At 37.1% G+C, this 23,563-nt stretch overlaps 1 protein-coding gene across 1 annotated transcript in view; it reads left to right on the forward strand.

Moving 5' to 3' along the window:
* Positions 1–23,563, forward strand: part of DEUP1 (deuterosome assembly protein 1) — a 48,705-nt gene that overhangs the window by 16,601 nt on the left and 8,541 nt on the right. Inside the window, exons 5-11 of the mRNA XM_069883403.1 lie at positions 2,161–2,274; positions 6,156–6,368; positions 11,011–11,156; positions 11,778–11,883; positions 13,314–13,511; positions 14,530–14,616; positions 17,243–17,442. Coding sequence (XP_069739504.1) covers positions 2,161–2,274; positions 6,156–6,368; positions 11,011–11,156; positions 11,778–11,883; positions 13,314–13,511; positions 14,530–14,616; positions 17,243–17,442 — 1,064 coding nt within the window. The remainder of the gene's footprint in view (positions 1–2,160; positions 2,275–6,155; positions 6,369–11,010; positions 11,157–11,777; positions 11,884–13,313; positions 13,512–14,529; positions 14,617–17,242; positions 17,443–23,563) is intronic.

Consider the following 23,563-nt stretch of genomic DNA (forward strand, 5'->3'; position numbering starts at 1 on the left):
ATTTTTGCCTCTTTTTAACTCATCCAGTGCAAAGTGAAATGACTTCAAATAAAAAAGTTCCAACACCTGTTGAAAAATAGCAGTTGTTTGTTAGGTAGAAAATTAACATGAGAAGATTCTGATTCAGCTTCTGTCTGGAGAGTGGGTTATTAAACTGCGCCTTCCACATATAGGGAGAACAGTCTAACCACTAGTCAGATGAAGCATAGCAGGATCACAAAAAAGTTTATATTTTTTCTGGCCATCCTTTATAAAGAGCATAATAAAGTGGTGCGTGCTTTGAGGGAATACTAAACTGGATCCTGCAGGGAAAGTAAGCAGAGGAATACTAGTTGAAAATGTGAGCTACTTGCCTGGTTGGTAAGCATTGTGAAGACTTCCAGGCTTATGATGCAGATTTATGATATAGTTTATTTAGAAACTTGGGGAACTTTGCAATCCAAAATTTAAGATCTAGTAGAGTTTAAGTACTTTAATACTTAAGCTGCAATTTAAAAGGGATTTAGAATCTTTATTTTGGACCTACCTATCTTCTACATTATTCTATAAGATACAAGACTAACTTCTGTGACATTTATGTGACTGTTCTATGTAACAGGACACACACTAGCCACATCCTAGCTCTACACAATTTTGCTGTCTCTTCCACAATAAAGAGTCACAGAATCATAGAATGACCAGGTTGGAAGAGACCCGCTGGATCATTGAGTCCAACCATTCCTATCAAACACTAAACCATGCCTCTCAGCAGGGGGCATGAGAAAGGCTACTATGCTTTGGGCTGCAGCACAGCTGCCAACATCTGCTATTACAAGGATAATACACGGGTTATACATCTATCGCTGACTAAATAGATCACTACTGTGAAACTATCTGATCCAGCTAATTTGCAAACGACCTTATTCAGGATTAAAATGTGAAAATAATGTAACACAATGCTATAATTTGATTAATTATGCAGTATGAAAAATGAGTGCTTAGAATATATTCAGCAAATTCTAGTATTCAGCAAATAATTTCTATGTTGAAAATCTACTAAGCTCAGCAACGTTTTAGTAAGGTCTTGAACCTGCAGTCTTCATTAAGTAGTCTGAAACTCCATTTGTATCACATTTTGTGAAATGGGAAGATGTTTATTGGTTTAAAGTGACAAAGCAAACATTAGGAAAGCTATAAGAGAAGATTTGTATTCATCTGTGTTGGAAAGCATTTGATTTTGTTTCAGTAGCAAATAAAATGTTATCATTTAAAGTTTACCGGATATGCCAGTTTAGGACAGTTATTAAAAAATCATCTGTCTTTTTGGAACCAACATTTCCATTGTGAGAGAGGAAGTTGTCATAATAGCTTATGACTAGTGACTTTCCAGTACCTGAAAGGAGCCTACAAGAAAGCTGGAGAGGGACTATTGATAAAGCCCTGTGATGGTGGGACAAGGGGGAACAGGTATAAACTGGAGAGGGGCAGATTTAGACTAGACATTAAGAAGAATTTCTTCACCATGAGAGTAGTGAGACACTGGAATAGATTACCAAGATCTACAGTAATGGAAGTGATTTAAAATATTTTATATTTTTTTATTCAATTTTTATGTTTACTGTTTTATGTTTATTTAATTTTCAATTTGTAAGCCATTAAGACTGGATTATTTTCTGGTAGGGGTGGCTGAATGGCTGGTTTATATAGTTGTTCTCTTTTCCTCTTTCAAAAATTATAGAAAGATTAGGTATTAATTAAAAAAAAGATTTTTCTTAGAGCTATACAGATTACAATGTTATTTAGATTAAGGAAAACATTATTTTCCCTGTGTTTACTTTTCATGGAATCATAGAATAATTAGAGTCGAAACGGACCTTAAAGATCATCCAGTTCCAACCCCCCTGCCATGGGCAGGGACATCCCACTAGATCAGGCTGCCCAAGGCTCCATCCAGCCTGGCCTTAAACACCTCCAGGGATGGAGCAGCCGCAGCTTCCCTGGGCAGCCTGTGCCAGTGTCTCACCACCCCCATCATGAAGAAATTCTTCCTAATATCTAGTCTAAATCTGCCTCTCTCCATTTTATACCCATCCCCCCTCGTCCTATCACCACAAGCCTTCATGAATAGTCCCTCTCCAGCTTTCTTGTAGGCCCCTTTTAGGTACTTTTGCTTTCTTTCAGGAATTTAAGGTAAAATCAAAAAAATGTGCTAAGAAGGGAGCAATCTGCCAAAAATATCTTCTTTATTTAGATACTCAACAAAAATCATTGTCTGAAAAATGTAATTTATTTCAGGTAAAATACCTACCTTCCTGCTTTGAAAGAAAATGAGCTGTTAGCTTAGCTAGAGTTACTTTAACCTAATTTAAAAAATCTGAACACTATTGAGGTTGTAGTGAATCTCGCAACACATGAATATATTAGTAGGGAATACATTGCTTTAGGTAAGGCAGACCCATACTCAATGATCTAATTACACATACAATTATTTGATTTTTATTTTTCTCATGAGATTCAGGAAAAAAAAAGTACAAAATGCAGTGCAAGTTCCTTGTTAATTTTTAGGTATACTGTGGAAATATTTTTTTTCTTCAATGCTATTTACTAATAGGCATTTAATTGTGATAACAACTTACGGAAAAGTATCTTACCAAGTAAGTAACACATGCCATTACTGTGTTGGCTCACATACGGGGCTCCCACAAATCTAAGATAATCCTCATTTTTCTGAAGATCATAAATATACATTAATGTAATTTATGCGGAAAAATGAATTTCTGCGTGCTACTCCAAAACACTTGGAGTTGTTTGTTGGATCACTTATCTGGATTTTTTTTCCATATTTTTCAGCTTTCAAGTTACTGTTCAGTTCAAGTTACTATTGGTTGACTTCGTGATTCTTTTTAACTTCCCAGTTTACTTATTGCTTTATTTTGTATAGGCTATTGATCTAGCTTTTCTCTTTTTTTTAATTCTTTCCAATCCAGAACAACATATTGATTTAATAATGTCTTGATGACCTATCCTACCAGTAAAAAAAAAAAACAAAAACACTAAAAAAACTTAGAAATTAACTGGGCCATGAGACAGCTCAAAAATTAAGTAAAGGGAAGCCAATTATATTGCTGACTGGTAATCCCCTTTCCCAGTGTTGCTAAGTTCTTTGGATCTTAATACAGTGAAACATTTTCTTAACAATTTCTATGGTTTGCCCACATCCAGAGTTTCCAAGGATGATAGTTTTTGCTTATCATAGAATCATAGAATCACAGAATAACCAGGTCGGAAGAGACCCACCGGATGATCGAGTCCAACCATTCCTACCAAACACTAAACCATGCCCCTTAGCACCTCGTCCACCCGTGCCTTAAACACCTCCAGGGAAGGTGAATCAACCACCTCCCTGGGCAGCCTGTTCCAGTGCCCAATCACCCTTTCTGTGAAGAATTTTTTTCCTAATGTTCAGCCTAAACCTCCCCTGGTGGAGCTTGAGGCCATTCCCTCTTGTCCTGTCCCCTGTCACTTGGGAGAAGAGGCCAGCACCCTCCTCTCCACAACCTCCTTTCAGGTAGTTGTAGAGAACAATGAGGTCTCCCCTCAGCCTCCTCTTCTCCAGGCTGAACAACCCCAGCTCTCTCAGCCGTTCCTCATAAGGCCTGTTCTCCAGCCCCCTCACCAGCTTCGTTGCTCTTCTCTGGACTTGCTCCAGAGCCTCAACATCCTTCTTGTGGTGAGCAGCCCAGAACTGAACCCAGGATTCGAGGAGCGGTCTCACCAGTGCGGAGTACAGAGGGAAAATAACCTCCCTGGACCTGCTGGTCACACCGTTTCTGATACAAGCCAAGATGCCATTGGCCTTCTTGGCCACCTGGGCACACTGCTGGCTCATGTTCAGTCGCTGTCAACCAACACCCCCAGGTCCCTCTCCTCCAGGCAGCTTTCTAGACAGACTTCTCCTAGTCTGTAGCACTGCACAGGGTTGTTGTGCCCCAAGTGCAGGACCCGGCATTTGGCCTTGTTAAACCTCATGCCATTGGACTCAGCCCAATGGTCCAGCCTGTTCAGATCCCTTTGCAGAGCCTCCCTACCCTCCAGCAGATCCACACTTCCACCCAGCTTAGTGTCGTCTGCAAACTTGCTAAGGGTGCACTCGATGCCTTCATCCAGGTCATTGATAAAGACATTGAACAGGGCTGGACCCAGCACCGAGCCCTGGGGAACCCCACTTGTCACTGGCCTCCAGCTGGATTTCACACCATTTCCCACCACTCTCTGGGCCCGGCCATCCAACCAGTTTTCCACCCAGGAGAGTGTGCGCCTGTCCAGGCCAGAGGCTGACAGTTTCCGAAGCAGAATGCTGTGAGAAACTGTGTCAAAGGCTTTGCTGAAGTCCAGGAAGACCACATCCACAGCCTTTCCCTCATCCAGTAGCCGAGTCACTTTGTCATAGAAGGCGATCAGGTTAGTTTGGCAAGACCTGCCTTTTGTGAACCCGTGTTGACTGGGCCTGATCACCCGGTTCTCTTGCATGTGCTTCATGATAGCACTCAAGATCACCTGCTCCATGACTTTCCCTGGCACTGAGGTCAGACTGACAGGCCTGTAGTTTCCTGGGTCCTCCCTGCGACCCTTCTTGTAGATGGGCACAACATCAGCCAGCCTCCAGTCCAGTGGAGCTTCCCGAGTCTTCCAGGACTGTTGGAAGATGATGGAAAGGGGTTTGGCCAGCATATCCAGCAATACCCTTGCTGAAAGCATCGTATTGCAACCATTGAACTTCCTTGCTTAAAGAAGCAAGGCTTCGACTAGACAAAACTACTGGCTAATGCACACTGATTATATAGTTAAACAGGTCAAAATAAAGTACTCAAGATGATCATCCACATTTTTCAATTAAGGCTTACATCACTGCCATCACTGATCTTTCTTTGAAGATGATTTTCTGCACAACTGTAAGATAACAAGGACTAATTTATTAAATTGAAGTCTGATGGACTTTTACACCTCAACTGTTTCATAGCATTAATTGATCCTGTGTCTTTGTCTCAAATTCCTCTTTCACGAGGTCTTTGATTTCCATCTGGGTCTTGCACTATGGTTTTCACAAGATGCTTTGACATTTTGATGTGCCAGACTTCATAACTTAGATGTCAGTGGGAACTTAATTTATTATCGATAGAAATTAAACTTTCCTGCAATTTTCTCTGGCTTTTTATTTGATATGCAGCAAGTAGTCAGTTCTCCTTATGTATTCAGCCAAAAGAAATTATGGGAACATAGTCGACGGCATCGAAAGCTGTCTAAAGCACACGTTATTGCAGTCCTTATCAATGTCATACAGTATTTGTATCCCTGAACGTGACACGTGGTTTCCAGTTTATGTTTGCTTGTCAGTTTTCAGCTAATTCTCAGTCTTTTAAAAGATTACTGCTACTTGTTAATCTCCCAGTAAAGGGATGCGTATAGGAATTTTTTAAACAGCAAAACCAGTTACCATAGTAATTATGCTTCTTCACAATGCCTGTGAATTCGCAAATACTGGCAATACCAATTTTCTGAAGTTTTAGGTTTAGGATTTTAATTAGTACAAGAAACCAAATGGAGTGTGAGACCCTGCAGAACGTGCAGATGATTCTTCGCCAGGTTTAAGGATAATTATATCAAAGAAGTACAGTTACTGTAGTAACTGAGCTGTTTGTACGTGAACTATGTAATCCTAGCCCTCTAGTCAGAGGATATCTACCCTGAGGCACACACATACAGACAACTCCTTCCCAGTTCAATGAATCAAAGAAAACAATTTCTCTTAAACTTTTTTTTATAGGTAACTGCTTTGAGTAGGTCATCATAATCACCTTTTCACATTTGGGGATAGTTAACGTTAAGTGCGAGGGAAATACACAACAAAGGAGAAAAATCCTTGAAAAAAAATCTGTGCCCTTGAAAGTTCTGGAAATGTATTTCTTACTGTGGGCAAAGAGCCTGAGGCTGAAAAAAAGGAAGTATTCTTTTGAGAAGTAGTGCAAACTGTTCCAATCTTGCCATCTTTTCTAAGTAAATATTGGTAAAATGGAACTAGCTTTATTACTATTTTAGCAGTAATGGGTCCTATAATAGGTCCTAACAATTTACATACAGTTATTGAATGCCACTTAAAATATTTTCTTGTTTTGTAGAAGCAGATTCCTAATTATCAATTCCAAATAAGCAATGAGAAACAAACCCAAGAAGAGAGAATTACCTATGGCCAGCTCAAAAGCAAAAAGGATGAGTTGATTATTGAAAAGCTAAAGGCAACTGTGAATGAAATAGCAATAAACAAGGATAAACTAGAAGAGGAAAATCTGAAACTCCAGGAGGATGTAAAAATGTACCAAAACCAGTGCCAGGTATTAATTATTTTTCTTTTTGATTATGACAGCGGAATTACTGTTAGAATATCAATTACTTAGAAGTCTACTTTAAAAAGTTGTACTGAGCTGCCTATATGAAAGATCTGTGCATTATATTTATTCCTTGCAGGAAAACAGATTGAGCTGTCAACAGTACAAATTTTTGAGTTATACTTAAAGACAAAACAGAAATATTTTAGTAGGTAGTAGGGTATTTTGTTCTTGTCTATCCAGAGTTTTATAACTTTCCTGTATCTATAGCATCTACTGGAACTTTGCCTAGTTCACTTGGTTCCTTTTATATAAATGTCTTCTGTGAAATCTTTTTATCCGATTTATACCTTGTTACTATGCCACGCAGCTGGTAAATAAGTGTATAGAACAGTGTATGGCATACTTTATTATTAAGAGAAGATTTTGCAGTCAATGAATTTTTAAGTTGTCAGCCATGTGAAGAACAATTGGGTTTTATCTTATTCCTGGTGTACCAGTTCCCACTGTAGCACTGATTTATGAAAACAGTCATTTGGGCCTCTTTTGGTTGTGATACGTGGGTTGCAACAAGACTGAGATAATACAAGATCTTTAAAAGCTTTTTTATTAGCTATGTTTGAAACAGATCAGGAATGAGATACTCATTGCTATTTTTTTCTGGCAACGTATAAATTAAGCTGTTGCTTATTTTTTTAAGCACTTCAAGGTTCAGTAATATGTTCAGTGACCTACAGTGACTTTGACTCTGGAGAAAGATAATCTATTTCTGTTCATAAATAACCTTGCAGAGTTATAACTGCATATGCAATATACTTTATAGGAATTAACATGTGTGTGGCGGAGGTTAATTTCAGGTGTTGTCAGAACAGCCAAGTTTAGTGTGTGCGTTGTTTATACATTTCATTTGCACATTAGCTCACTGAGTCGTTTGTCTGTATACGAGCTATCGGTATGTAAGCAAAATCTCTGTTTGGGGGCTGGTTAAAAAGGCTGCAAACAAAAGCAGTGAGACTAGAATAAGGAGTAGAACTAATCATGGTAATTGCAGTCAGTGGATATTCATCCACCTACTGGTGACTGGACAGTGGAGAGAGTAGATGTCATTGTGCTGTAGCCCTTAAGAAAATCATCAGGCAAGAGGATTTTTGGAATTATGAATGGAATACCAGAGCTGTAGGAAACACTGAAGACATTTGAAGTAGAAATGGAACTAGACGTACATAAAGTTATCAGCGAAAATTACAGAATAACTATGCTGGTGGTGTGGAATACTGCTATGTTGGGAAAAAAAATGCTTTTGCAAATAGCTGTAGAAGGGAAACACAAATATAAAGTCAATGTGTGCTGAAGACTTGTAGCTCAGAGAAAATATTTTTTAGGAATGCCAGTATGAGAAAGAAGGAAGTGCAGGGCCTGCTGTCAGCCAGAAGTATGCAGGTGTGCATGAAGGAGTGGTTTGTGGAGGACGGGAATAGTTGGACCTGATGTGGCTAAAGGAGGGAGAAGTAGATGGTGATCTTAGTGGGGTGAAGGCTGATGACAATGGCAACAAGCCTACTATCGTGCTTTGTAGATTTTCTATGCCTATGACCATTTCATGTCTGCTTCTAAATAATTTCTCTCATAATATTAATCAGCAAGGGAACAGTGATAAAATCATAGAATCATAGAGTCATAGAATTACCAAGTTGGAAAAGACCCACCGGATTATCGAGTCCAATCGTTCCTATCAATCACTAAACCATGCCCCTCAACACCTCATCCACCCACACCTTAAACACCTCCAGGGAAAGTGAATCAACCACCTCCCTGGGCAGCCTGTTCCAGTGCCCAATGACCCTTTCTGTAAAGAATTTTTTCCTAATGTTCAGCCTGAATCTCCCCTGGTGGAGCTTGAGGCCATTCCCTCTTGTCCTGTCCCCTGTCACTTGGGAGAAGAGGCCAGCACCCTCCTCTCCAGAACTTCCTTTTAGGTAGTCACAGAGAGCAATGAGGTCTCCCCTCAGCCTCCTCTTCTCCAGGCTAAACAACCCCAGCTCTCTCAGCCGCTCCTCATAAGGCCTGTTCTCCAGCCCCTTCACCAGCTTTGTTGCTCTTCTCTGGACTCGCTCCAGAGCCTCAACATCCTTCTTGTGGTGAGGGGCCCAGAAATGAACACAGGATTCGAGGAGCGGTCTCACCAGTGCGGAGTACAGAGGGAGAATAACCTTCCTGGACCTGCTGGTCACACCGTTTCTGATACAAGCCAAGATGCCATTGGCCTTCTTGGCCACCTGGACACACTGCTGGCTCATGTTCAGTCGGCTGTCAACCAACACCCCCAGGTCCCTCTCCTCCAGGCAGCTTTATCAAATATGTGGAAGACCAATTTGTTGGCTGTACACAAAATACAAACTTCAGAAGATCCAGAATGAGACTGCAGACTGTTTCTCTATGTCATGAATGGTCCAACCAACTTCATTGAAGCCATACACAACAGGCAGCCCTAAAACATCACAAAGGAGGCTTGGTTCCTGGAAAGTCTGCATTAAATCAGCTGCTGGACACTAATTTACATGGAAATACAGCATATAATTGTATCAAAAAGGTTGACCATCTTTGAGGAGAATTAGAACAGGAGCTGATCAGGGAATTTTTGAGATTCCTTTTATGTCAAACATGGCAAGCTGGTTGAAGCAGAACTTTTCACAGAAGAAAAGAGAGTACTTGGTAAATTCTTCAACTTGAAACAGACTCTTAAAATGTTAAATACATTAGATATTTCCTAAAGAAAACCTTAAGTTTTCTGGTTCAAAATTAATTTTCATTTTGGTGTTTCAGCTAGGTGCAACAGATATTTCCTAAAAAAGCAAGTGGTACATATCTAAATGGGGGGTTTTTTTTAAGTAAGTGATGCGTTAAACTCTTGACCTAAAGCCCTGTTTTAATAATTATTGTACCTGCTGCTGCGGCTGCTGTTGTTCCTGCTTTTATTGTAATCCACAGAAGAAAATACAATTTATGTAAATGCATATGATGACTGCAGTCTGCCAGCACAACATTGTGCAGCATTCTTTCCCTTTATCCACCCCAGAATTAAATCAGAGGGGTAACTCTCCCCCAGACTTGTATATCATAAAATAATTGCAGCTATTTGTTGAATGTTGAAGTCAAGAAGATGATCATAAGCAACTCTTGCAGATGATTTTTAGCAATTCATTAAGCTTTATTTCACATGAATATCACCAGATTTACATTTCAGAGTTTGGAAAAAAGCTCTCAGCCTTAATTTAACAAAGAATAAGACAAATGAATCTGTATATGCAGCTTCTATAAAAACAGAAAGGCACTTCATATCTGTCTTCAGCAGCCTTTTCTGCCAGAGGAAAACCACTGACTTCTTGGAAAGAAGGTCATTCTAGTATGAAGCTCTAAGGGAAATAAACCTTTGAAGTTCCTTGGTTGCGGTGTCATTTCTGGATTCCAGTTGTGTTTTGTCTGTCTAAAGGCTTTATTTTTGCTTTTAAACATGGGAAATATTTTAAAATGAAATTAAGTATTTATGAAAAATATAAGTATTTTTAGTGTAATAGGTTTAAAGGCAATGTATCAACGTACTTGGAAAAAGTCTTTTATTTTTTAATCTGGAGCATGTTTTTGGATCTTGGCTGAGGGGAAATAAGTATTCTCCAGATATTATTATTGCAAGAATCTTATTTTGTTGTTTGTGAGGTGCATTTCCAAGTTTTTGTTGTTTGTGAGGTGCATTTCCATGTTCTTGTCTTTACCATGTTTTAACTATTTTGGGGGAAATAAAGATTTTGGGGGGGAAATCATATTTTGTGATGCCAAATATAACATGTATCTTCAGGTCGTCTGTCAATCAATCAGAAATTAAATGTAAAACAGAGACAAGATTTGTGGAGTCCCTAAGAAAAATCTTTGTGTCTTTTTTGAAATTTTGTGATGTTCATTTAAAAAAGCAAGTAGATCCATGCAGATAGAATTAGTTTTAGAGATGATTGAGCACACACCTTATCTAAGTATTTAGGTCTAGATGTATCTACTCCAAGCTTCCAGGCAATGTTTAATGTGGACGAGGCACTGAGGAGCATGGTTTAGTGTTTGATAGGAATGGTTGGACTCAATGATCCGGTGGGTCTCTTCCAACCTGGTGATTCTATAATTCTATGAAGATGTGCACCTAATTCTGCTTTAGTATAGCCTTGTACTTTTCAAGCTTATAAAACTGGAAATTCTATTAGGAAAACAGAAAATGCAAGTTACTTACAGCACTAATTCCTGCATGTGAAGCATGGTCTAGGGCACAGAATCTACTGAAACAAACAGACTATGTATTTTAGATGCATTTAGTACAGCAAAGGACTCCTGAATAATGTTCCCTATGATTGTTTCAGAGACAGATGCATTGGAATGTTGCAAGAGCTAAAGGATATTCAGTATGCAGTTTTTTAGATGACATTTCTGGAGCAAGGAGCTGACATTCGAGCAATACCTTTTTTTCAGAAATGAAACTCGAAATGAAAGTGTGTATGCCCTTTCATACAAATTATATAGGCATCAAAAACTATATGTTAAAATACAGCATTTAGAGCTACTACTGTCGCATTTTATTTAACTATTTATTCATTTGTTGTTTCCTTAGAGCATGGAGGCAGGGTTTTCAGAAATAAGAAATGAGCTGCAGTCACGGGATGCTCTCTGGAGAAGAATACAACTGGAATGCCAACAGTTGCATACAGAATTATCAAAAATCAGAGAGCATAAAGATATGCAGGAAATTCAAATAAAGTATGTATGTTGAAGATTACATTTAAATTAAAAAGCATTTCTGAGATAATAACTTTTCTTACATTTGATTTAAATTAAGTCTGCTTAAGAAGATACTCTGGATTAAAATGTCAGATTCTAAACAATTTTTGAATAAACTTTAGCCATTCCATATAAAAAATTGCAGGCAATAGGTGCAGGCTGTGACAAAAGGCTTTAATGCTACCCAGATCTTTACAAATCAATACATTTAATTTATTTCTATTTATATGTTTATAGTGTCTTTCATTTTCTCAGCATTAAACCACTTTGGAAGTACTGTGCTTAAGATTCTCACTAACCCTCTCTGACTAAAATGTTCATCATTTTTATGGGTTATTTAATCTACTGTAGTCTAGATTATATGAAATACCAATCTATGTGAGATTTTAGGGTTATTTCTGCATGCATATGTATTGTCCTTAATCTTTAGATTTTCCAAGATAGAATCTGATTTAGGCCAAATCTTTTGATCATGTGGGGTTTTTTTTGTCAACAAGCAGGTCTTCTGCAGTTTTACACTTAGGAGAAGATACCGTAAGATAAGGGTTACTGAACATTCTGTTTGTTTCACAGTTTTTTTATTTTATTTCTTATTTAAAGGCATCAGTCATTTTGTGCACAACTTACTGAGCAACAAGAAAATACAGATGCTGGGTTATTACTATTGGCACAAAGTCAACAACACCAGGAAGAAGGGCTAAACAAGGTATTTCATATTGTGAAGTATTCCCAAATCTTAACTGCAGTATGGGATTTTAATAAGAGCAGAGTACCAACTCTCGGTACACGCATAACCAGAAGAGAGCAGGAGGATAAACCATGGGTTCAGAAGAGTATGAAGTGGTCATATATGAAAAAGGTTTCATAGAATCACTAGGTTGGAAAAGACCTTTGAGATCATGAAGTCCAGCCATACCTGTCCACTACTAAATCATATCCCGAAGCATACATGATCACTTTTCTAGAGGTAGTTGTATATGTGTAAAAACCACATTCTGATTCTGTGCACTGACAACAGAGCGAGCTACTTTATTGAAATACTGGAAGAAACGATGCCTAAGCATCACTGTGATTCAGCTAATACCATGCAAGTAATAAACCCTCCAAGGCTATGGGTAATTAATAGACTATAGGAGGTAAATAGTAGTTTGTAGGTGGTCTAACATGTAAAGTATGCAAACAGATCAGCTGCGGCAGGTACCCACACATGGCTAAGCTTTTACAGGCATGTTATAGTTTTGCTGAGCAGCAATGTCAGCAGGAATATTTCTAATTGGATGCAGCTGACTTGGATGCAGCAATTTTGGCAGGATAGTCATGATCTAGCTCTTATGTTTTTCGCATCTACATACATTTATTTACGGTCCTAATACTTCTGTGTAGTTTGCATAAACAAAAATGAAATGTCATCTATTATTGATTGTATACAGTACTGTTAGGAGTTATTAAAATGGGTTCAAACTTTATTATGCTGGGTTTTGTGGTTTTGTTTCTTACGTATTAAAATCCCTCATTACTAAATTGTTGATTACAATAGATTATGAAAAGAATCTTTGCATTGATTCTTTGGAGAACTCTGAACAGGAGATAGTGCAGGAAGTTTGACCTTAAATTTTACATATAATAGCAGGAAAATTCTCACAAAGTGATTCACCATATATACTGTTTATTTCTAACATAGTTTCTCATTAAAGTGTATCTAGATTGATTTATCTATATTGCTCCTCAGTCAATTTAGGCTGCATTTAACTTATTTTCAACCTAAATTAACTTAGGATGAAGTAAATAAGTCATACTTCGGTTTCTTGAATGGATATTTCTTGGATACTCTTTTCCATAAATTCCAATTCTAAAAATTAACATTTGTTATATTGCATTCTTTTTAAGTTTAAATGCCTCATATTTTGTCCATTTGTAATACAAATCAAGCAAATGAAAGCACAAGAGAAGGGTTGAAAAAAGATGTAAAAATAAATAAAGCTATATGCACTGAGTCATGAAGACATTCTATTACACAATCTCAAAAATCTCTGATTCAGTTAGAAAAGTTGGTGTCTTAAGTCACTAGTAGGTTGTAAGTGATACAATCATATTTACTGCACAACATTTTTTCTTTTTGAAACGTATTTGCTACAGATAAGAAACCATCTTTATCGAGAGGAGGAGTCCCATTGCTCTGAGCAGGAAAGAATGAAGACAGAAATCTCTGACCTGACAGAAGAGCTTCATCAGAAGGAGATCACTATAGCAACTATCATGGAGAAAGCTAGTCTTCTGGAAAGACAGTTAAAAATGGAGTTAGAGATAAAAACCAAATTGTTAGCAAAACAACAGGTATCCAAGCAGGCAAAACCAGCCTCAATCCGTTTACTCCACACTATTCATAATGATATACATTATCTGTGAAGGAAACATTACATTTGTTGCTGTTATTTTCATCATCAGTGCTGCAATGTCTGTGAAGTATTACTAAAGCAGCCAAATCGGTCCTGGAACAAGAAAGCATCAGTAAATATTAACTAACTATACATCAAAAGTGCAATTCATTCTGACCGTCAAACATAGTTACCATTTTAACATGCAGAAGTTCATGAAAACTTCCAGTTTGCTGTTATTATACACATTTTATCTTAGAACCATTTATTATATTATCTAGAACATTTCCTATTTTTTGTGGCATGGGGGTTTAAAGCTTTTTGAAGAATGTTACAAATCTGCTTACAAAAAATCTGGTAAGTTTAAAACTGTAAGATACCAGTGTTTTCATGGCAAGTTTCAGTTTTAAAACCAAATATGTTATCTTCATTACTTATCTGTGTAACCTTCATATTTAGAGGTTTCTGGGTATCTCTGGGTTTTCTGAGAGGGTCACTGCGTATTGAACATTGTGAACATTTACTTTTGCCAATAGGAAAGTTAGTGTTTGGAAAAATGAGAAACATCTGCTACTGCATGGCACTCTTTACCAGGCCGTATTCCCTATTGTATCACTAAAAAAGTGGATGACATTCCTAGGCTTCACAATTAGGATTTCATCCAGTTTCAGTGGCCTGCAAAATCTGACCCTCTTGGTATCTCATAACTGCATGTGAACTCCCTTATTTTCCTCAGTGCGTATTTTTTTCAAAAAGTTAAATAAAAGCAGAGAAATTGCATTTGTATACCTTTTATAGGTGGTTTAAGACTTCTTTCTGCTTTACTATTGCTGTATTTCAAGAAAAAATATTATAGTTAGTTTCATAATTTTTAATGTTTACTTTGTAAAATTAAACTTGCATACATCTATCCTCAATGTTATTTCAAGTTAACAGTAATATTCTCGTATTTAACTAATAATTGAATCTTTTCCTAGTTGCTGGACTTCCAATACAAAGTTATCAAATCTGAAAACACACATCTAAGAGAGATGATGGAAAAACAAGGGTGTAAAAGTTGCACGGTAATTTTCTTTTTTTCTCTAAGCAATTTGCAAAACAGTTACTTGTATTTATTGTAAATGTAGATTGAGACCATGGCAGGTTTAGAGATTTCTGAGTTGCATAAAATAAAATAAAAAAAAATAAGTTGTGTACATAATCAAAACCAAGTGGTATTCAGAGGCAGCCAGAAGATAGGTATAGCTAGGAATAATTTTGACATTAATTCTAGAAATCCAATAAGATAGAAGTAAGCTAAATTTTTCAGTAACTGTCTAGATGCGTAACCGTTTCCAGGAGCCTAATATTTTTTGTACGTGACACCACATATTTCAGCAAATATTTTCTTTTAAACAGTCATCAGTCTCACAGATATAAAAGTATGTCCCTTTTTTTACTATTTCACCCATTTGTTCATATGATATTGAAATAACATTGTAAAAAACTAACACATTTTGCCCCCACCCAGCTCATTTTCTGAGTTTAGTATTTATTTCTCTCCAAATGGGATATTTAAGGTTTGATTCATTAAAAAAGTGTGCCATAATATCATGTAGAACTATACTTTATGTGGATATAATAAATATTATATATACTGCCTTCCACAAAAATCTTCAAAGCATCCCCTGCTCACAGAACATCTGCAGTTGTTGTATCTATCACTAGAAAAGGCACTGGAATATTGCTTGTAAATGCAGCTGTAAATACATCTTTGGGGGATTACTTGCCTGTTAATTGTCTTACTGTAGACTGAAAAATGCATGAAAGAATGTCACATTTTTCCGTCCCCGTAAAATAGCGTATATGTCTATCAGTGATGTATTACCTATAATACATGTGCACAATTACAGAGAGATATATAGAATCATAGAATCACTAGGTTGGAAAAGACCCACTGGATCATCGAGTCCAACCATTCCTATCAATCACTAAACCATGTGTTACAGGATTTATTATGGTGGAAACATAGATGGATATGTGCGTATGTGCATCTAGTTCTTCTCCAGTGAGATTCTTCATGAAGATTGAGAAGAGCTGTCTGGCAAGAATCCTTGTAGATACCACATTTGTTAAATTCTAATGGTAAAATCCCGTTGCTAGATATACCGAAGTCAGTACACATATCAACGCATTTGTGGACTTAATAGTTCTTTCCTAGTGTATTATAGGGATCTACATGTTGAAGATTGTGAGGTATTTGGTGTTAAGATTTCAGGGACTGGAGAGATGTTTACAGATGTGTTTGTGCAGGACAGGAGAGCACTACACAAACCGCTCCAACTAGTGCCAGCCTAAGCCAGTATGGCGCAATGTAATGCACCATCAGCCAGGGTTACTGGTTTAGATCTCAAAAGCAATGTAGCTGTGCCAACTCAGTTTTGGGGTTCATGCCATTCTAACTGTACTACTGATTCTAAAGCTATTAGTCGTAGGGTGACTTAGCACACTCCCTCCTCTGTTCTGCCTCTCCTCTCCACTTGGGAGACACACCTAAGCCCCTACCCCACATACTTGCATGAACTATTAAATTTTCTTATACTTTTCAGCACTTCTGTGCCATTTTGGCTAATAAATTTCCCCTAAAACTAGCCCAGCAAGGCAAGGCTTATGGGAAGAGATGGCATCAGACCAATTAGTGCAAGGAAATGACAAGGTTTTAGGTTCAGGAGTCCAGTTGTGCTAGCAGTACACTAAGAACTAAATCCTTAATACTCATAAGTTACCAGGATCTAAAAGAATAAGGAAGATCTAGAAATATATGAAAGCACAATGAGTTTTTAGTCTTTTGTGTGCAATCTGATAAATCTTTTGATAATTTTCTGTTGATGACAGTGTACTGTTACTGCAAATGTATTTTACACAATGCAATGTAGTATTCTACAGAGAGGTAGTTCCAATTTCGCTAGCTCAGCTGTGCAGCATAGGCTTCATGGTATAAGTGATATGACAAAAAAGGAATGAGGTATCCTAGCTAGTCAAATTCCAGAGCTAATCTCCAACTTCTCTGCTTAAGCTCCAAGCGGACGGGCCTCTTTAGCCCCTAGCTGATGTGCTCATGCTGGTTCCTCTTCCAATATTTTGACTTGTATGCCATGTGAGCTAACCCAGCTGAGAAGCAGAGCTCAGGACACAGAGAGCACTCTAGCACACTGCTAACATACTTTACTGCTTCTAAAATTGAAGGCGACTGTATCTTGACACAGATATTAAAATGTGCCTGTAGACATTCCCTGTATCTAGTATAGTAATGATCTTCTATAATTTTTCTTGTTATTTTTGCTGGAATTGTTGCTGGAGGGAGCAATACAGTCTGCAGCTTAGCTATTACGGTTGCTTCCATGTCATAAGGTTTACAAAGCAAGCCATGAATTTACAACAATAATATTTTGAATGCGTGTTTGTTGAGAAATTTTAATTTGTTTCATTGTATTATAGAGACATTTATCCCTTCTTTTCCATTTATCTGCAGTGGTTTCTTTCTCTGGAGGCAATTCTCTTGGTTTGCTATAAGTGCAGCCTGATTATATATGGTAGCTAGGTCTTTCTTTAGCATAGAACGTTGTTTTGTGTTTGCTTTTTAAAAATACCAACATCCGTTTACCGTGGAAAAAAATTACTATTTAATTATATTCATGTCTCCTTTCACAGAATATGGATTTATCTAACAAAGAGCATGGAAATGTCACACCTTCCATTCACGAGCAGGAACATGAGAGTTTAACACTACAAAATAGTCTTGTTGAACTACAAAACGACACAGAAACATCAGTACTGGGTTGCATGGATACATACAGAGAAACAAAGCACAGCTACAAAACCCATTCAAACATGCAAGAAAAGGAAGAGAGGTAATATTTAGCTTGTAGACATATATGAAACTTCCTGGAAGTTTTTTGGACTCATCTAACTGGGCCAAACTGTTAAATCTTATTTCCTGGTTCTGTTCATTCAGAACTCCCACCAACATAAGTATCAGACCTAGTTAGTATATCTGTCAGAATGTCCCTTATTTCTTTGGTTGGCTACTGAATTTGGCAATAAATGAAGTCCCAAAAATGTTTAATCATTCCTTTAGTATCTGTCACATGAAACAACATGAGAAAATTTTTATGTGCTGCTAGAGTTACTTTTAGTTCTAGGTTTTGCAAAACAGGACAGAATGTATTTTTACTGCCAAATAAAAACAAGACAAGGAAAGGATATAAAAATCAACATGAGAGGTAAACTGCTCCACAGGAGGTTATCTTAATAAGCAGTTTGAACTACTACTCCTGCTGAAAAGCTTTGTGTCCTGCCAGTTTCATTTGTTGGAAGTTTCATTAAATATATTTTAATGCCTTGTATAGTTTTGGTGTTCTTGGGTGACCTGATTTTTAAAAGAAACACAATTTCAGATGCCCTGCATAAATCATTACTACAATAAACTCCTTGTTAGGGAAAAATAATGAGGCTTAAGAATACTCAGACTCACGGAAACACATTGCAGCAATGACTTCCTTCTTAATTCCCTATATTCAGTGAAGCACTGAATTACCTTCAAACGTTATAATCATGGCATTGGAGTAATAAAAAGAAAATTAAATTCCCTGCTATTTCACCATACAAGAGAGTAAAAATTAATAGGAAGCTAAATATTTTGATCATTTGTAATAAAGAATTTGCATGATAGCCCTAATGAAAAACAATTCTGTGAAGTAAAGTTTAAATAATTGGAGCCAAGATTATACAGGTTAAGATTTCAAACTCGTACATTCTGTCTTTGGCAAAATGTAAAGTGATTTTCTTTCTGCAAAATGTAATGACATCATTATACGTAGCTAAATTCTCAGCTAAATTTTCCTTTTAAATACAATGTTTAGTGTTGCAGGTAGTACTCATGTGTATGTAAATGTATATATTATATGTATGTACATACATATGCTACACACATAGATACAGATATATACAGAAATGGCAGGTATGGCTGTTTTCCTACTAAGTTTCAAATTATGTTGAAGGTTTTGCTGAAACAAATGTTTACAAACCAAGACACAGATCCTTTATGTCTCATAATTTCACCATTAATTGGTGAGCACAATTTTTCCTAATGCTTCTGCTCTTCTTAAGCGAGAAAACATACAATTTTTTTCCCATTTTTCTCAGGAATTACAGTTGCTGTACATGAGGAACTGTGAAATTTAATTCATGAGAATTTAAGTGTAAGATACAATAGAACTATGCAGGTAATTTCATAAATGCAGGATTTTGATTTCATAGCCATTGAAGGCCAATGTTAAACCAAAACTGGGAGGGAGAAACCTGGGAAAACTAACCTTCCTCACAACAGAAATCTCAACCACACAACTGAACACAATCTAAATTATCTTTCCAATTAATCTGATGAAAGATATATCTTGAGCCTGGTTTCCAGGACCTAAAATGTGTGTTTGATTTCCCAAATGAAAATCTATTTAGCTAAATAAATGCATACACAGATTTCAAAAAATGAGTGAATTCCACGTGGGCCATGTATACACACCAGTCAGACGGTTTTTTTAAGACTGCACCCCTTCTGTACTGTTAGTTCTCTGTTCCCAAACAGGGAACTACCTCAAGATTTTCTCAGAAAACTGAAATTGAATTTTCAACTATCAAATGTATGCAGACAAACCAGGCAGTTGATGGTGGTCGAGTTGAACTCTGGAGCATGTTTTATCTTCCTTGTGAGCATAAACCTTGTTATTTCTGTTTAATTTTCAGTTCTGTTTCCATGGTAATTATGGCACCAGAGAAAGGGCAAAAAGATTGCATTTTACAAAAAGAAAACATGGTGTTTGTGCAAGGCGAGGTGTGTGCTTGTGTTTTAAATAGTAATTTTCAGAAGCTGTACTTTTTGGTTTTCCTGTTTGCATTCAGAAACCTAGAAAGGTTTGCACAATTAAAAAAAAAAATAAGTCTTCAACCAAGTATATTCTATAACATTTTTATGTCATGTCTCATATCAGCACCAGAATCCCAGGCATGGGCACAGCCCTTATTGAGACAGGAGACCTCTAGAGAAAATATAGGAAATTGCAGGAAGTTATATTGGCAATTTAGAGAGAGGCATGATTTCTTCTTTCTTTCAGTATAGAGTGAATTTCTAAATATTACAATGTAAGATATGTAGGAGTGGCATCTTTTTGCTAAAAAAAAAAGACTGCAGCCACCTGTAATCACTTTAATTATATGTGACAATTGTTTTACTCCTAATTGCCATTTACCTAAGATTTCCCTGCCCTCAAATTTTTAATCCTTTACTTAGGCCTTGGCGACATATAGTTGATTTAAATAATGGTATCTTTGAAGAGGGTTTCTTCTGATTAAGCTGATGTGTTTAGACTGTTTTTTCCAAAATTACAACATGTATGTGAATTCCAAAATAAAATTTTTATTTGCCATAGAAAAATATATATGAAATAGGTAACTGGTCAAGCCAAAGTGCAGTTTCATCATGTGGCAAAAGTGAAGGGTAAAGGCTATGAATGAATGCCTGATAAGGTAGCTGGAGATCTCATAAAAGATCTGTGTCGCGGCGTATCTGTCTTAGGGAGGTTTTCGCTACCCTTTGGAGGTCATAGTCTCTAAGTCATGCTGCTGTTATCAGTTATTGCAATAGATAAACTGGAAGCAATGAAAAAAATCTCTACAGGACAATGCTTTTTAAGCATCAAGCTAGCAGTACACTTGCAAAGTAAAACAGAAACAAAAGTTCTGAAGACATTCTGGTCGTTAAAGACCTGTTGTTTTCTTTCTCAGTACTAGGTATGTTAACCAGCTCAAGCTGTGTAAGAATGTGTTTTGCACCACTGAAGTCATTGATCACATAGGGACCAGGCTGATTTTATATATGAGTCTGGAAAAATCAATCCTGCCTATATAAGTTCCCTCTGTGAGGACATCATTCTTTCACTTTTTGTCCCATATGTCACCATGTCAACGGTGATATTAATGTTGTGTATATCTTAAATACTCTGTGACAGTAACCCACTGGAAGCACAAGTTATTAGCTGCAGTTATAGTGTATTTGCATTGCCAATGTAAACAAATGGACCCTTTTTTACCAATTGGCAGATATTTCCCTACCTTTACATATGTATTCAAACTAGAAGTCTGTCCTCAGACATTATTTTGCACTGAACTGGCAGAAATTTAAACCCCAGCTGTGAAATCTGTCTGAGGTGAAAGGATAGTATCCGTATCAAAGCACTTAAATGTAGGTGTCATGTTTTTCTAAGACAGCAAACATTCCCAGCAATCCTATGGATTAAAGTCAGAAGTGGAGTTCTAAAAATCAGTCCTTTGGCAGAAGAGGGGGTGGTGTGTGTTTGTACTGTCTAAAAGCTACCATAACTGTAGGCACCCAAGTCTGAAAACTCAGGTAGCAGTGAAGTAAGCTATAACATAACATTAAGAATGGTTATTAAATACATAGACAAGCCATTCTGGGTGGTGGGGAAAGAACACAGATCACAGGCTTTACTGTGGGTTTACAGAGGAAATTACTTCCAAAAAGGTCAGAACACAAGATGAAGAAAAATCTGTGATTTTATTATTCATGCCACCTATCTTCAGTTGTGGCAGTTTTTTCATTGTGCCTTTCGTCTAAACAATAGATGGAATGAACTTTAAAATCAGGGAAAGAAAAAGAAAAAAGTCATTCTCCTGTGCCCAAAAAGCAGAGTGTATTTATTTAAAGAAAAGGATTGAAGAAAGGAGAAAACTGCTCCCAGAAAGGTAAATATTTCAGGTGATTTAGAAAACTGGAAGGTTTGATGAATACTTTTAGAGAGGTTTATGTTAGAATATATAATAATAATATATAATAATATTATAGCATCATGCTTGTAATTTGCTTTCCTGTAGCGTTCGGAGTATTTTAATCACTGCTTCTTTTATACTCAGAGAAAAATATATTCTTCATTAGTTCTCTGAATTGTTCTGCACAGTCCATTTATGGGGTAGTCAGCTTCATCTTTCAGGGCTTATGTGCAAGCAGAGTCCATTACAACTGCACAGCCACCTTCTCCCAACACCAAAAATTAAGATTAGAAATGATGGTGTGAACTTTCTGCAGAAAACAATGGCCTGTCATTCTGCTTGGCTAATTCTTCTTTTTTATTTTTTTTAAAGCTGTTTTCCTTGGTTCTGAGCAGCACTGCATACTCTTGGAAGTTTATAACAACTACATTTTAGTAACAACTGAACTATCAACGACTTGAACTTTAAAAGCTTTTATAGCTGCATTTCAAATTAGTAAAATGTTTTAGGATATTTGCAATGACAGGATCTTTTTAAACCAGCTATCATGTTTAAGTATAGTAGCTACCTCCCAAAACTGAAATTTCAATTTTATCATAAGCACAGACCTTAATACAATGGAAATTTTTACCTCAGTCAAAAATATTGTCACAGAAGTGTAATAAAATCTAAAATCATTAAAAACATTTTTGCATGTGTTGGTATGCAATACAACTAAAAATGCAGTTGAAAATTAGTCTCATTCAGCAGACATCTGGATGAGCCAGTCTCAAAATTCTCTGCTTTTACCAATATGGTTTCAGATTCGTTCAGTTAAATGTCAGGAAGAGAAGACATTTTGAATGGGAAGAAAATATGCTGCTTTTTTTTTTTTAAAGCTGCTGTTAACCATAATAGTTTTTGCTTCACAGAACTGCAAATGAATACAAATATATGCTTTCACATCCACTCTGATCACTGTATGTGGGTTACAAGAGTTATGGAACATCATAATAAAATACTTTAAATTCTTTCATGAGCATAAAGATTTCACATAGTTTCAGAAGTGTGTTCTTATACAATTTTAAAAATTTCTGTATTTCTCATGTTAATCTCTAAAGTGTTATTATTGCATCAGTGGCAAAATTAGTATTGCAGTAAAAATGCAGGATCAAAGATTCCTGTACTATTTTTTTAAGTATTGTCCTGGTTTTGGATGAGATAGAGTTAAGTCGACTTTGGTTCTATTCCGCACCTCAAATATTGTGTTCAGTTTTGAGCCCCTCACTATAAAAAAAGACATTGAGCTGCTGCAGCATGTGCAGAGAAGGGCAACAGAGCTGGTGAAGGATCTGCAGCACAAGTGGTTTGAGAAGGGACTGAGGGAACTGGGGCTGTTTAGCGTGGGGAAAAAAAGGAGGCTTGGGGGAGACGTTGTTCTCTATAGCTGCCTGAAAAGAGGGTGTGGCAAGGTGGGTGTTGGACTCTTCTCCCAAATTACTAGTGGTAGGACGAAAAGAAATGGGCTTAAGTTACACCAGGGGAGGTTTAAACTAGAAATTCAGAAATATTACTTCACTGAAAGGGTTGTAAAGCATTAGAACAAGCTGCCCAGGGATGTGGTAGAGTCACCATCCCTGGAGGTATTTAAATGAGGTGTAGATGTGGTGCTTAGGGACATGGTTTAGCATTGGACTTGGCAGTGTTAGGTTTATGATTGGACTTGATGATCTTAAACATCTTTTCCAACCTAAACTACTCTGTAATTTTCTTCTCAGCAGCTGACATAGCACTGTACTTTGGATTTAGTATGAGAATAATGTTGATAAAGCACCAATGTTTTAGTTGTTGCTAAGTAGTTCTTATTCTAAGTCAAGAACTTTTCAGCTTCCTGTGCTCCGCCAGTGGGGAGGTGCACAAGAAGCTGGGAGAGGGCACGGGCAGGACAGCTGACCCAAACTGGCCCAAGGGATATTCCATACCACATGACGTTATGCTCAGTATATAAATTCAGGAGCTGTCGAGGGTGTTGCAACCGCTGCCTGGGGACAGGCTGAGCATCAGTCAGTGGGGGATGAGCAATTGCATTGCACATGATTTGTTTTATATATCATTTTATTGTCATTATTATTGCCATTCTCTCCTCCTTTGCTGTCGTATTAAACCCCCTTTATCTCAACCCATGACTTATACCTTTTTTCCATTTTCCTC

The sequence above is a fragment of the Phaenicophaeus curvirostris genome, chromosome 1, assembly GCF_032191515.1.
Source record: "Phaenicophaeus curvirostris isolate KB17595 chromosome 1, BPBGC_Pcur_1.0, whole genome shotgun sequence".
In the NCBI taxonomy this organism is placed as follows: domain Eukaryota; kingdom Metazoa; phylum Chordata; class Aves; order Cuculiformes; family Cuculidae; genus Phaenicophaeus; species Phaenicophaeus curvirostris.